The following is a 16,823-nucleotide window of genomic DNA, read 5'->3' as shown; positions in this document are numbered from 1 at the left end:
TAATAGCAAGAGCTAATGGTCCCACCAAAGCCTCATTTAGTAAATGAGGCTTTTTAGAGGGGTTTTTGAAAAGTGTTTTCGGACTATCATTCCCTATACTACTCAAATGAGTTTCCAACATTAGCAAGTATAAAGTTTAAAGTTTGACGCCAAGAGATTCCTATACTGGTGACACAGATCTGTACAACACACAGAGTGATGGTCTGACACACTAAATATGCTGTTGATGTCTCACAGACATAATCTATATTAAACTTGTAGTGTTGGCTTGAGACAGAATAAAGAATACAAGAAAATAGTATTACATATATATATGGACATTTGCAGAGCACAGTAATAACTCCACACCTGAAGGGCATGCTCTTTGCGCAACAGTAAATATGTACACTATATACAGAAAGAAGTATTGTGAGTTTTAGTTGTGGTTGAACAAGAATGTTTTGAGTCGTGATCTAAAGATGGATATGGAAGGCGATGACTTGACATGAAGAGGTAGTGAGTTCCAGAGGGAAGCTGCGTGTACACTGAAACATATACCGCCAAAAGTTTGCAACTTGTATTTTGGGACAGTGAGAAGACCTTTGTCTTGAGATCTGAGAGACCGTGTTGCAGTGTAGGGTGTTATAAGATCTTGCATGTAGGAGGGCAATGACCTGTTTAGTGCTGAATATACAAGAGACAATGTTTTGAATTTTATTCTTTCTCAAATGGGAAGCCAAAGGAGTGACTTAAGTATGTAAGATATGTGACTTCTGGATTTGGTTCTAGTGACAATTCTTGCTGCGCTGTTCTGGATCTTCTGAAGTTCATCTAGTTGTTCAGAAGTGATTCCTGCACAAAGACTGTTGCAATAGTCCAGTCTGGATAAGATGAGGGATCTTGCCAGTGTGGCAGCAGCATCAGTTGTTAAGAGATGGTGGATGACGCCAATGTTCCTGAGATGGAAGTGACAGGAACGACTCACGTGAGTGATGTGTTGCTCCATGCTGAGACCTGAATCTAGATAGACACCAAGATTCTTCACCACAGGAGAAAACTCTATGTTTGTATCTCCAATCCTGATCTTAGGAACCTGGCATTTCTGTAGTCGGGAAATCAGAGCAATAAGGATAGCCTCGGGTTTATCATCATTTAGCACCAGCTTGTTTGATATCATCCATGATCTGACATCTGAAAGACACTGTTCCATTTTCCGGCATGTCAAATTCTGGTTATCTTGATCTAAAGTATAACTGTCAGACAGCTGAGTGTCATCAGCATAAAAATGGTGATCTGTGTCATAATCCTGGATGAGCTGTCCCAGTGGCCTTGTGTACATGGTGAACATCATTGGGCCTAGCACCGATCCCTGGGGAATACCACAGAAGAGATCCAGCAGGACACTTTAACGGACCGTTTTCCATTTGCAATGACTACATTCATCATTTCGAATGAAGCATAGACCCTTGATCTGCACACTTCAATTTATAGCTGTTTTTTGAAAAGCACAACAATACCCCCGCCCCTACCACTTTGTCTTGCGACATGCTTCATTGTAAAGCTATTGGGTGTCATAGCTGAACATATTGCGTCATCACCATAATCACAGAACCATGTTTCAGTGAGAAAAAGTACATCTGTGTCAGATTCAAGTAAGTAGTCAGAGATATCAATAGCTTTATTCCTTGCAGACGGTGAATTCTAGAGACAAACCTTGAGATAGTTTTGTTTCAGCTTTGGATGAATTGTACTCCGATAATTCTAGTTCACACCACTCACTTGATTATGGACACTCCTCACATCATCAAACATGCCAACTACAACCTAAATCTTCCTTTGTTTTCTAGTGCCACCTCTTTTACCCCTGTGTGTTGTCTTTGTTTGACTTATTCCCAAGCTTCTGATGTGATGTAATGTCTGATGTATCCATGGTTGCTGCATACTTGATGGGTCTAGGTCATGTAACGTCCTCAAGCTGTACTTGATTGGTTTAACTCCAGCTACTGGACTGCATTGCTCTCCAAACTGTCCACTGATGGATACGCTTCTCCCCTCCATGGGTTTCCCAGTGAATACCAAGATAGACACACATATGTTGAACAAAGTCAACATATTTCTAAACCATTCTGAATAACCAAATTTCACTAATGTATTCTTCATAAGTAGACACATCTAGATACCAAATTTCAAGAGTGTTAATGAGGTATAACTTAGGTAATTTCAGACTGAAGGGAGAGCTATAGATGTGTGTGCTGCCTGCCAGGCCCTCACAATAGGCATTCTCTCCATTCAAAACAAGTCTCCACACCAGTGTCCCATTCCTCAAAGCGATCATAATTCCTATACTTTAACACTGACATCACTTTGAGGACCAGGGCCCAGGGGGGTAAAAAGAGAATGACAACCCTGGGGACATGTTATGATGTGTGGGAATTACCTAATGCACAAACCCCTGCAAGTGAAAGTCAAGTACCGCTCCTCCCAATTCATATAATTTTCAGCATAAAGCACTAGCTTTCAACACTTCCCTTATGTTTTGTATATAGAACATTGCCTCTCATCATGTAATACACATATGTTGTGACTGTTATAGAAGGTGAAATCAATCATTAGTATTTGGCTGGCTAAAAAGATCAATAATCAGAAATTGATAGGAAAGAACATTATGGACAACCTTATGACAACAGTATCATCAATACGGTCAATAAACTTTTGTGATAGAATAACGTTTTAATTTATTCTTACAATACACAAAGTTAGATTTATATTCATGGTCTGCAACTAAATTATGCTGAAGACGTGGTTTTGTCAGAAACCCATGCAGAAACTTGTCACCCTCAACAGTGGTGGGAAGTAAATTGATTTCTTTCATTTTTCATGAAATTTACTTCTCTGATACCTATTGATAATCAGTTGTTGTTCAGTTAATGACTATTGTCATTTTTTTATCTCTATTATTCATATCAATTGCATGGACTGTGAATACTGCTCTATTTATCATGTTAAGAAAAAAGTTAAACAAAATTCATTTCTTTGTCATTTGATTCAATAAAAGTGTTCAGATTGCATCTAACAGATACACTTATATAACAACAATTTAAGTGAGTAACCATGTTAAGTCCTCCTTCACAAACATGACATAAAATCAAAGTATAACTATAATAGTTGGTACTGTTGTTTACTTGCTGACATGGCAGACATGTTGGTGCAAGATGCAACGACAGACAACGATGGTCACTGGTCATAGCTAACCTAAAAGCTTTTAATGAAAGCAGCTGGTGGGTCTGTATATGCAACAATACAGTACAGACTGTCATTAGAATACTCACTTTCCACTGATTTAATTATCATTGAAATTCATTTCTTTTAACATCTCTTGAAAATACTTACCTCAATTATGATATCACCTGACTTTAAATCACTTGCAGCTTCCAGCATGTTGTCCTTGATACCACCCACTGCAACTACAGTGAATGGCGTGACACCTTTAGACTTGACAGGTTGAAAGGCACTACCTGGTCCACCAAGGCAAGGATAATTGCCTTTGGGCATGGAGAATATCCCAGGATCATTCAATGTTTCCCTCAATGAAGGTAGTTCAACTACATGATCTATCAGCTGAAGAGATTTATCCAAAGGAAGTCCTCTTGGAAGCACAATCTTTGTTCCATGAAAATTATACACTTGAGCCATCTGATACAGTGTTGGAAATCTGGCAACAGGTATCCTGTAGCCATTGTCTCCCTTTCCATTAAATCTCCAGTTTCCAGGAAGAGTTGCACAACGCAGTGAATGATCCGCGTTCTGCACTTCTGCTTGATGATGAAAGTATGCATCAGTGTGCTGACCAGGACTCCAGCATGGTGGGTGGGATGATGAAGCACACACTGTCTGAGACTGGACACCACCAAGACCTTTGTCTGGATCCACATTACCATCACACCAGTGTCTTCCGGCAGAGGTACTTTTGGATCTCTGAGGATTTACAACTTTGTTGTTTTTAACTATTACAGGTGCACTCTTATGAAGAACTCTTTGATGATTTGACCTCTTTCTTACAAAATTTTCTTCATTGCTTTTAGAAATAACCAAGTTTAGATTTGGCTGAGAAGCATAATGAGCAATCTTTTTGCCAGCTAAAGTATGACTGAGCTGACCAGCATCATGAACATCATGGTGATAATACTGAACATTATCATCCTCTCTCACGGGACGAAATCCATTGACGGTTGTGAGGAATGTTTCATCTGATTGCTCTGTTCGTTTCATTACATTATTGTTGCTATTAGTGTACAGCGTCACATTGGTCCTGTTTGCCCTCGCTTGACTGGCTGTATCAGGGAAAGGTGCATCACCAGTAATGTTTCTAACATGATCATAATAGGATGAATGTAAACTGTCTGAATCTTTGCTCATATACTCCTTTTGGGACAGCCTCAGACCTTCACTTGGTCTTCTCTGATTGTTTAAATGAGAGACCATTGTGTTGCCAATGTCAGTATCAAAGTCCTTGTTTGTGACATATCCAGAGTCTGATGTACTACCATGGGGATGGGAATGAAGAACTGTGTGCCCTAAATCTACACTGTCCTGTGGTACTTCAGGTGATATCCAGTGCCCAAATCCCAACCCTATGTGCTGGTGGGAATTCGCTGGAGCTCTACCTTTTGATTGTCTGTAAATAGCTTCAGGCATTTTATTTTCTGTATGCAGATATTGTGGTTCTCGGTATTGGGTGTTTTTTTGAGGCGTCCTGTGACCTGCAGTTTTACAAGGATTAAAGAGATTGGACACTTCATTATCTGATGGAGTGGTTACACTTGTCAAATTGTTTTGAGCATCAGGCTGGTGTGGAGTAACTGGCATTGAACTTACTGAACTTGTACTCTGACTGGCTCTACTATTCAATGCCATTCTTGCCTTCATTAGCTCCGTAAAACGTTTAATTCTTTCATATCCTTCAGTGACAGGCACATGAGGTAGACTCCGTCTTCCCTTGAGTGGTGAGATTTCCCTCCTTTCAACATTTGGTGACACTCGGCCCTGGGAAAGGCAAGTCTGTTGTGGTAAGTGGCCACTTTCACGAGTAACTTCTGTCACTTTCTGAATTGTTTCTTCAGGAATATTTCCATTAATTTCTGTTTTCTGTTTCAATCTGGATCCCTTGAGTAAGTCAAGAGACACTTTTTGTGTGGTCATGTTATCATTTTCACTCAGATTTAACATGCTGTCAGCTTGTCTCTGTCCAACTAACGATAATGTAAGTCCAGTTGTTAAATCTCCCAGACTGTGAGCTCGGAATACATGGGTGTCAGGAGAGGAGGTACTCACCTCACCAATATGTGTTTTGATGGTGGTGTACATCTGGTCACTTGAAATCCTTCCTTCATCATTGTCTAACTCAGCAACCATAGGCAGGGTTGTTATGTCTGTATTATACCTTGATGATGGGGGGCCATCGTTCCCTGACATCGAGGAGTCGGTTCTCATCATATGGGAGGGGGAAGTTTTGTTGACTGCTCTCTGAGATTTACTACTGTTTCTCATGATCCTGGGTATAGGTATGAACGTATGTGACGTTTGGCGGCCTTGCCCGGTATTGTTCTGGTTTAGAGGCAAATGGAGGTTGTTGGTGAAATTGTCAGAGGTAGCTAATGGGTAACACTCATCATCTTCCCTTTTCTCCAACTGCAATAGATCAATATCAGATCTTACATATATTCACAAAATCCATAAATGACTACATGGGAAGTCAGATTCTTTTTGGTCTACAAAACACATACCACACAAAAGTTAGTAACATTTTTATATTTAAAACCTTTATAAGAAATCGCTACACTTCCTTTTGAAGGGATGGTTGAGTTACATGACAGCATAACTATTTCTGTCAGCTCTTCATGTTCATTTGGATACTCACATGACTCTTGTGCTTTCTCAGTTTGGCTGCTGTATAACTGTTAAACTGTAGTGTTGAATCTTTCAGGGCAGATGGTGAATTGCCCGATACATTTAGGTTTGCCCAACTGTGGGCCTTTAACATCTGAAACAAAATGTTACAAATATTCCAAACACCACCATGAATCAAAATTTTAGTAGGTACTGTCTGTTATGTAATTGTAGTGTGTACAACTAAACTGCATCATGAACGTATTGCATGTAGTCATCTTTTAAACACCGCTTCTTCCATTATTACAAAAATGGAGACTTCGAGCTCAATAATACAGTATGAGTAATAACAGTTGGGCATATAATCAAACGTTTATGCAATCAGGGTCAAGAAATGTCAAAGAAAAGATATTCAGATGTGATGTCCAATCAAGTCAACCAATGAATATGTTTGTTTCATTTCATGAACCAGCCTTATCCATTAAACTCATAATAAATTGTTCAAGTTTGGCACAAGTTATTGCTGAAGATCAAGGTTCATCATGGCACACCTGAAACAACTGAATGTCAAAATGAAGGTCATCCGCTTTTAATATACATGTATTGTATAACAGCCTGGCACTTTTGCCCTATGAAAACAATCACTAAACAAAATGTGGCCTGGTGAATGTTGTCAACTACTGTGTAGCAGGAAATGTTTTAGGTATTTTATTCATGAGGTTTTTGAGGATAGAAATGCAACCTCGTAAATATTATATCCATCAATCTTTCCAAACTTCAAACCTTTGGGTTAGATTTCCTATGAATAAGCTCTTCAACTGCTGGCAACCAATGACTTCCTGACATGTACATTAACTCTGTGATGCCTGTCAGACATCTGTTTCTATTACTGTTATTTCTGCCATGGGCTGGTATACCCGTAGTTATAACATGGCAGTTATCACTGGCTACAAGGAATTTTGCCGATAGCTCAGTAGGGTTGGATATTGCCCTGATTTTCATACTGTGATATATTGCAATAATTTAAAGAGATATTGTAATATACATATTGACTGGGAGGCTTCTGTCCAAGTGCATACATCATAAATACATACAGTAGCTTACAGATATGCAAAATCATACAGAACGTCAAAAGTTTTTTCCCACAATGGCCGCCACAAAATAGAGAGTTATAAGGGGGTTTTATATTTAGTAATGTGTTTTTAGCAGTAAATAAAACTTACCCATCAATTTGCTCTCCAAACATGCCTTATTCTGAGGGCCTAGCTCAAATATAGTGAACGAATATAGGCAGGAGTCACAGACAACCAAATATCCTGCACAACAATGATCAAGTTATTTCTGTTTTGAATTTTGCGCATTCTCCGTTGCAAGATAATTTTGCACATTTTCAATTATGTTAATGTCAGAGCTTTGGGCTGGCCACATCATAGTGGGTAAAGATTGTTTGTTTTTCACTGCATCATCTAGATGTGTGGGGTGTCACATTATGATCCTGAAAAATCCATGGGCGCTGTGGAAAAACCTTTGCAACTACGGGCCACAAATGTTCCTCTAATATATCTACTTATTTTGGAGAATTTATATTGCCTTCAACAGGTACCAAAGTGCAAACATCATTGTATGTGGTGGCAAGTGGTTCTTGCATAGTGCTCAGGTCACAAATCAGTTGAAGTTGAGCACCGTCAAGCTCGGACAGTCCTTGGATGGTGGCCTTGTTTGGCAGTTTGACTCCTGAGAGTTTCTAGGACATCGGTCCTGCCCCACAACGAAGCACATGTCAAACCAAACAAGATGTGATCTCACCTTAGGCAAGTGAGTTTGTTCAAAATTGCCTCTGTTCACCCAGCAGAAAATGGGTACCCAGTGAGATAAAGTCATGTGACTATAACCTTCTAGTGCCTAACAGGCAGCTTGGATTATCCAGGGTAATAATGATGATCAGTGTGTTAGCGCTTAGAGCATAAAGATTAGCGCATTATAAGACTTCACATTATTATATATGTTTTACAGATAAGATAGAAATGCAGCAGAGAATGTTCGGGTGATCCAGTCAGGCTGGTAAAGTTCATCATCAGCTCAAGGGCCTCACAACCTCCACACGCAGCCCAGACAGCAGGAAACACTGCCTAGTCGAACCCACCAAGAACTTTCCAGAGAATATGGAGGCACCTCAACACTGCAGCCTGTTGCATTACCCAGATTGTCAGAAAGGCTGTGCTCCCGATGGAGAACCCGGGCACTCTCCTGATCTGCGCCAAGAGATCAGGAGGTACCAAACCAAGGGCACCGAGAACAATGGGAAGCCTGACGACAGTGTACTTGGAATGTAAGTGAGACATTTCAAAGGCGAGGCCCGCATATTTATCATGCTTTTCCTGAATTTTGCCAATCACGTTGCTGTCAAAAAGGGCAGAAAATTCAATGATATAAATAATTTCATTAGCTTTATCAAAAAGGACAAGATCAGGTTTGTTGGCTGGAATTCGTCTCAGGCTGTATATTGGCCTATTCCAGAGAAGTTTGAAAGCAGGATCAAAGCCACAGGCACGGCAGAGATGATAGTAAAAGCAGCGAGCCATGCCATCATGTCTTTTAAGATATGTTGTTTGTGCCAAGGACATCCACTGACAAGGTGTTGGACAATCTCTGTGAATTTACTGCACAGTCAACATTTCAGGTTAACATTTTGGTTAAGAATCACACTGCGATTGCGAGTGAGAAGTGACTGGTCCTGAGCAGCAAAAAGGAAGCCTTCAGTTTCACATTTGAGACCTGCCGACTTCATCCAGGCGAAGGAGTTGGTTGGATTTCTCTTCTGTTCCACACACTGCATGTACACACAATGCAATGGCTTCTCACACAGCTTCTCCACAAAGGACCAACTCTGGTGAAAGACTTCTCCTGGTTTACTCTCATCACTGTACCATCCAGCAGTACATCACCATCAACAAAATCAATTTCAAATTTCAGATTGTGTCCAACAACCTTGGCACGCTTAAAGTAGCTGTGGAATTCCTTGCCTTCATCATGAGTCTTGACATGCATTACCAAAGGATCATCCGATAAATAAATATGTGCAAAAGTACATAATAAAATTCTGTCATGAAGAGACTCCACATTAATCAAACCCCGACCTCCTGAACGATGAAGAGAGGAACGTGGGTGGTGTGCTCTATTATCAGACATGATCCTTCTGGTCAGGCGGTCAAGACTCTGGATGCCTTGTTTTGTCCAATCCACTACTCCAAAGAAATAGGAAAGGACTGGCACAGAAAAGTATTGGTGGCTTTGACCTTGTTTCGAGCATTTAGCTTGGAGCTCCAGATTTTCTTTAAACAAGATTTATACTCGGCCCAAAGTTTATGTTGAATCTGGTCATTCCGGAGCCTGTCTCGAACTTGCATTCCAAGATAGGTGTATGCCTGATCTTCCACAAGACGCTCAATAACTCCTCACCCTTGTAACTTGACCGATTCATCGTTAGTTACCTTGCCACGTTTCAAATGAAGAGTATTACATTTGTCGAGTCCAACTGTCATGCCAATATCATTAGAAAAGGACTCGACAAAGAGAACCTGTTCTTGCAGATTGGTATCTCCTTTGGCAAGGAGCTCGATGTCATCCATGTAGAGGAGATGGGTAAGAGGTATTGGGGATCTGTGCTGAGGAGGTCCGGGGTGGTATCCCTCCTCCCTATTAAGCAGAAAACTCACAGGGTTTTGAGACAGACAAAACAGCACAGGACTGAAGCTGTCCCTCTGAAATATTCCCCTTCTGACTGGAATAGATTCCGAAGTCTGCACCTGCCCTTGCAAGTACATCTGAAGTTGAGTCGACCAGCAACTCATTAAAGACTTGAGTAAATCAAGTAGTCGCTCAGGGAGGTCAATACACTGAAGAGACTACAGAATCCATTCGTGAGGGACATATGCCTTTTTGTAGTCAATCCAGTCCATGGAGAGGATGCAGTGATATGTTTTAGCCTCTTATTATTATTATGTGATGCAACCCCAAAACATCACACTTGCATGAACTTGTTCAATAGCATCTGCATGTTCACAAGACACAGAGGAGCCCATTTTTCATTGTCTTTTCTCCAAATATGAACCTTACTGTCTTTCACTGACACCATCTGGTTTTTGAGAATACCACTTGTCTCCAATAATTTTGAATAGTCGTATGCAGTTTTGAACAACAGCAAGCATGGCCATAATTCCGATTTTGCTTTGCTATCACAATTTTCTATTTGACAACTCTTCTTTATATCCATGAAACTTCAAACGTCTTTTAATTGATGATTTTGATAATGTTACAACAGTCTGTGAACTGAAAATGCCAGTTATCGCATCAAGAATTTTTCTGCGGTTACTTTCAACAATCTGTAAAAGTTGCCAATCTGCGATCACAAATCTTACGATTGCTAACACCATCATTTGACAATTGCATTATTAATATTTCTCACCTCATCACTCAATTCTTTCCCTCTCGGTGCCATGTTCAAACAGACAACAAATAATATCAGTGGGGCTTAATTCCAAAATATCCAGTGGTATAAATGTATGGTGCCTACCTAAAATAGTAATATGTAGTTACCTATGCAATAAGTTCAGTTATTTTGACAATACTCTACCCTCACGAAACCAGATTATGGCGGGCATTGTGGCGGAAAAACTTTTGGTCCCTGAGTTTAGAATGTTTACTTGAAGTAATGTATTGCAACAACATTTTGTGAGCATGATAAAGATAATAGTGTAACAATATTTTCATGTTTAGAGTTATTTTCCTCACCAGAATGAACTTCAATGCAGTATACTTATGTAGTTATTATGCCTGTATGTCAGTGATTTATTCAGATTCAACTCCCATATAAAATTGTGTTAACATGAACAATTGCAAAATGAAACAAAAACATGATTTAGGTGACACATCTGAGGATAAAATCTCCTGTGACCGCCAGTCACAAAGATCCATGACTAGAATGTTATTATAGTCCTACAAAATTTATAAGTTTGTCCTTTATGTTAAATTGATAACACATGTTCCACCATTAAACAAACAAAATTGGCACTCAGAGCCAGCAGCTCTTCTAATAAACTCAAAACAAATATTGGTTAAATCTTTGAAGGGCAGGCATAAGTGGAATGCAGGAAAGAAAAGCAAGATTTATGGATGTCAACTTCTTTATTGTGAGTGAGTGAGTTTAGTTTTACATCACACTCAGCTATATTCCAGCTATATGGCAGCACTCTGTGATCAACAGCATGAGCATCAATCTGTGCAACTGGAAACGGATGACGTGTCAATCATGTTAGCGAGCCTGACCACCCGATCCCGTTAGTCACCTCTTGCGACAAGGATAGTCACTTTTTATGGCAAGCATGGGTTGCTGAAGGCCTAATCTATCCAGGACACTCACATGTCACTTTATTGTGAATAACAGAATGTTTTCTGATGTATGCTTGCTACTTTATGATCTGATGGAGAAGCAAGCTCCGAAACATAATGTTATTCACAGCACGATGCTGACATCCATAAATCTTGCTTTTCTTAAATGTTCGGTCCATTTGGGGGCTACTCAGTATCTCACAAATGTCACATTAGATACCATTCAAACCTACAAAACTTTTTGGCAGAACAAAACCTACAAGCATTTGGTAGAATATCTGGCACTTTTGGAGCCACTTATAAAGACATTTTCATGTGTAAAGTTTTACATGAAAGCACCAGAAATAAATGTATTTTTGGTATTTTTACAGCACATTTTGATGCTATGGAAATCATGGGCAGACAATTCAAAGGGAGCTTACTTGGGATGACCCAATATATGACAAAATCGGATCCATATCATGACAATCACGTCGCAAGATACTGTACCAGTATATGCCAGTTTACCAGTAATATTGCATTGTGTGTAAGTAATAATTCTAGCCACTTTCTTCTAACCTTGAATTAAAATTGCTGGGTTGAAAATTATATTAGCTGGTTTGCTTGCTGCATAACGAAGATGGCTTTTGATAATACATGGATAAACCTACCTATGGCTGATGTTGTTGCACTGAGCTTGTTTCAGTTGTTTTCACTTTCACACGTGATGGTGTGTGTCACAAAACTGTCCAGCAAATTCCATACAGTTGTCCAACCATGTTATTATTGACTTCATTGACAAAAGGCATGGGTGAGACCCGAAATTACCCACTGGCAGATCTACCATCCTGTTGGATCTGTGTATTTGCAGGTGCATTTACCTACACAGGTACTGATTACTTCTTCCATGTGATGTATTAGGTGTGGTGAATAAGTGATGGGGCTGTCTCCTAACGTGTCTCTCTACTTTGGCAGTGCACAAGATCACAAGTGACCAATTTAGATTTATTTATAGGAGCAAAATAACAATTTCATAGTGGCATACACAGGTCATTCTCTTTGTATTTATAAACCTCCAGTGATGTTACTCTATTGTTCTGGTGAGGCAAACTTTCTTGTCATATCCCTATGTCCGTCATTACTTTAATATCGACCCTCTGAAACCAGGATATTGCTTCAATATCGTCCCTCTGCCATGGCACATTACTTCAATAGTCTTAATGAGCCTGTAATGAAGTATGAACTTCATATTGTTCTAAAGTAGCTGGTAACAGGTTTACTTTACTTATAGCAAACATATGAAGGCACTTTATTAGACAATGTAGGCAGAACTTTTGTAGTGTGACAAAGAGATGGATTCCAGTTACCTTTATCTGGAATCAGCTTTTAACTGTCAACAGTCTTATTTATCACATTCTTGTGGCTGCCATGTGATGCAGAAAAAGAGATGCAACGTAACACAGGTGTCAGCTTTGTCATGTGAGCATTCCTGTTTCAAACCAGGTTACAACTCTTGTCTACAGGATGATGGATGTTCGTTTTCAGTCCAATTCTGTTAGTTTTTGTTCTCAGTGTTATCTGAATGTGATGATGGTTGAAGTCTACTCCTTGGACCTTTATTTTGGCATGTAGTTTTCTCTGGTTAATCCATAAAAGCTGTCTCTTTTGTATGTGTCCCAAACTATATCCAGTCTCTCCAGGTGTGCACAATATTGGAAAATGTATCACAGAAATGTATCTTGAAAGTGATAATGTAATGTTGCAGAGATTCCTGGATGTATTGTCATGGCACTATCAAGTATCACTGTGGAAACTTCTGAAGCAGTGGCTCCAAGGCTCTGGTTGCTGATGATTAGATTGTACAAGAATGTTTGCTCAAGAATATCTTTTGAAATCTGTATTATATATTTATCACAGGATAAATTTATTTATTTTATTTTATTATAGCATACTTTCTAACATGGCCACCAGTATGCAATGTCTGATATGCAATCAATCCACCTTGAAGAATATTGGTAAAACTATATCACCCATCATTATCTTTGAGAAGTCAGGCTCTTCAAACATGTCTGTCTGAGAGCCATATTCCCAGTTTAATGCCTTTCACAAACTCACAAAGAATTTCAGGTTAATCGACCCGTGAAGGTCCCGGGGTAGAATAGGCCTTCAGCAACCCATGCTTGCCATAAAAGGTGACTATGCTTGTCGTAAGAGGCGACTAAAGGCATCGGGTGGTCAGACTAGCTGACTTGGTTGACACATGTCATCGGTTCCCCATTGCGCAGATCGATGCTCATGTTGTTGATCACTGGATTGTCTGGTCCAGACTCGATTATTTACAGACCGTCGCCATATAGCTGGAATATTGCTAAGTGCGACGTAAAACTAAACTCACTCACTCACTCAGGTTAACTGATGAAACACTTAAGGGAAGTCATAAATACATAAGGTTTATGCCCAAACAGGTCGCTCATGATAACTGTCATGACAAGTGATGTAAATAAGCCAATTTCCACACTTACCATGCCCATGTGTAGTGCCAACAAAAACTGCACACTTGCTGCCACGTGGCAGTGTTCTGTGACAGTGACGTCAGTGATGAGTCGAACCGAATTCTCACCGGGGACATGCACACTCCCACAGGTCACCTGCAACATATGCATCACCTTTAGAAAATGTGTCATATTAAGACAGTACATTTAGTTACTAAACAATAATAAGTTATTATTGATAACCTTGAAGAAGACTACCACTTTCACAGTGAGTGAGTGAGTTTAGTTGTACACAACTCTCAGCAATATTACAACCACTGTTTGGGTTCAAATGAGAAAAATAAATAATTGAATAACTCCAAATAGGGATAAGTTCAGAAAATATATACGGAACACACTTTGGTCCTGAAACCTCTGTTCTCAAAAGGATCTCAAATCTGATGCTTTATGATCATCACAGAAAAAGTTGTTTAAAAACTTTCATGTAACATTGTTCTGTTTTCATGCACATTATGTCCTAGGTATGTCAACTTATAAACCATATATGTTAAAGGTGCATTCTCAGTGTGCAACTTAATGTAACATAGCAACTTTAACATGTGACTTGTAGCACTATAAAGAGTGTAAGCACTTCCTTTGGTGTGTCTCTTGCAAGACGTCGACACAACTCAGCAACATGGATTGTCAAGAAGGGTAGAGACACCAGCTTTAATGTCACTATATATAGCAATAGAGAATAAAAGAAGGCAAAAATTGGTATGAGTTCAAAACTAGATTCTCAGGCAAAACACCTTTCAGTTCATTCTCTGGCAAGATGGACAGTCTCCAGCATGTCAGTCAGTTATATGATTATTTGTCTGATTGACTCCATCACTGGAGGTTTGTTTACACTTACACAGGGTGAACCTGCAACTGAAGGTAACCTGCACCAGCCATTTTAACATGCACTAACACAAGTTGTAAATGGTGAGATCACACCCTGATCTGACACAACAATTTTGTGAAGTACTCTCAAAATATTAGCCGATACAATATTTTTTCAAAACCTGTATCTTGCGTTCAGAAAAAAAGTGAATGGATTGCCATTCAAGCCAGCAACTTATGCCCTAATGCATGCATGATACATGAGCATCTCCATTTCAGTCTTCTGTTTGTGCAAACTCTTGCCTTTCTACTACCAAAAACATTTCACACCTCCATCTCAAACAATACTTTATTGGGCAAAACAGGCTGTTTGACCATGTTTCATGTTTTTCTCAAACTTGACTTCTAGTGTATATTTTGAAAAATCATAGATTCAAATACTTCATTGATACTTCTCTCTCTCTCTCTCTCTCACACACACACACACACACACAGAGAGTCTTAGATTGAATAATGTCAAATGCAAATAACTGATTGCTGTATCGTTGACACCCTCAGAGGCTGGGGCGATCTTTATTCAGTTACGATGCACTGTCTAGGTTATCAAACTGCTGCCACCACTAAACAGGCTAATTAAAAAGTTGCCTTAATGGCAAAATATTTGAGTTTTGTTTCCCCAAAATACAACAGGTTATCGGTCATATGAGCTTTGTCTCATTCTAAAACATCTTCATATGGTGGTAAACATTGCACTCCAGAGATATCGAATAGAGCCATCATACTGTAGAAAAAATTATTGTGAGGAGATTTTCTGGGTACTTTATGGATTGTTCATGTTTGTAAGAGAATCACCTCAAGCAATAATCTACAATGACTCCATATTTGGGGCATGCAGAAATAATTATTTCATGTGAAACTTGTGTTTGGGGATATTTCTTTGTATCTTTTCAACACACACACACACATGCCAAATTTCATTGTGATATATAGCCTGAAAAGTCACAAGTTTGACATAGTTTTATCTCTATAAAGTAACACAAATTGGTAGTTCCTGAGTACCCAGCTAGATCAAATGATATGATGGTGATGAAACAATCTGGTGCTTACAATCATCATTACGGACATAACCAAACATTGGAACAATGCCCGTATTCAAAGTGATTTGTAAGCTATGAAACTAAAACAAGTTAACAGCCCATGATACATGCTGGTACGGGCGAAACAATTACACAATAATGTACAACGATAATGATTCAGCTGCATTTCTCAAACAAAAGACTCTCTATTTCTGAACAAAATTGCAAATCTATGTGGCTGAGTTTTTTTCACTAATTCCTTATATGTGAGAGCATATCATACCTTTGGTTAGTTTTGAGGTCTTTTTGATATAACTAGCATGTAATATCTAGCATGTTTACGTAAACATCGAACCTAACAAATTTGTCGGTCTTCTTCAACATGTCCGTGTTGCCGGCGATATATGGACAACACTGTGCCCTAGGTCAAGCAGAGCTGCGAGGGTTGAGTGTGGGAGCCATTACCAGTGTGAATGTACAGGTGCTGGTTCACACAATATAGATTAATACTACACCTGCCAGCTGACAACGTATCATCTATGTAGAGTAAGATGCACCTCTTCTCCATGATGACTTGTCACAGCATACATCAAGAGTTTATCACACGCCTTCAACAATCTCCAACTTCGTATTTAACATACCTCTCCTCAACAGGTGCGTGCAATGCATATGACGCCTTGTACTCTGTCCTTTTCCCATCCGAGCCCTAAGGGTTACAATAACAGCCACAAGCTAGATGGGATTTCTGCGCGCTTTGGGGTGATATTCATACATTCTTTCGTTTGCCTGTGTACAACTACCACGAGTCCACTTCTGACTTCGTAAATAAACATGCAGTTTTGCCCCCAAAACATGAACTACTGAACAAAGAGCTATTGTCATATACTATAGTCCGTTTCAATTTTCCACCTAATGATAGATTTAAGGCGTTTGAGCCAACAGAGTGTAGTTTTTCTGTGTTGTTACTGACTTCGCGTGCCATGGTGCCAGCTTTAATTCGTTGTTATCTTATCTCGAGTACATCACACAGGTACCTGCCTCCTCATGACGTCCGCCTGATGACAGTAAAAGATTATACTATGAAACGTCACACTTCCTTATATTGCAGGAGTCGGCATCCATAAAACATTGAACTCTATTCGCATTTCTTCTTAATGCC

At 39.5% G+C, this 16,823-nt stretch overlaps 1 protein-coding gene across 3 annotated transcripts in view; it reads right to left on the bottom strand.

Annotated features, from left to right (window-relative positions):
* Positions 1-16,553, bottom strand: part of LOC137298971 (uncharacterized) — a 36,153-nt gene extending 19,600 nt beyond the window's left edge. The window contains exons 1-4 of one of the 3 annotated variants that reach the window (XM_067831399.1): positions 16,306-16,553; positions 13,755-13,880; positions 5,897-6,019; positions 3,370-5,667 (exon numbers count right to left, since the gene is read on the bottom strand). In XM_067831399.1, coding sequence (XP_067687500.1) covers positions 3,370-5,667; positions 5,897-6,019; positions 13,755-13,763 — 2,430 coding nt within the window. In that variant the 5' untranslated portion in view covers positions 13,764-13,880; positions 16,306-16,553. Of the gene's footprint in view, positions 1-3,369; positions 5,668-5,896; positions 6,020-13,754; positions 13,881-16,179 lie in introns of all 3 variants that reach the window. The other 2 variants (XM_067831400.1, XM_067831398.1) reach the window with 2 other exon arrangements.
* Positions 16,554-16,823: the final 270 nt, after the last annotated feature.

This window comes from Haliotis asinina, chromosome 10 (genome assembly GCF_037392515.1).
Source record: "Haliotis asinina isolate JCU_RB_2024 chromosome 10, JCU_Hal_asi_v2, whole genome shotgun sequence".
Lineage (NCBI taxonomy): Eukaryota > Metazoa > Mollusca > Gastropoda > Lepetellida > Haliotidae > Haliotis > Haliotis asinina.
Note: the sequence above shows the minus strand (reverse complement) of the source record. Positions and strands in the feature narration are given on the sequence as shown.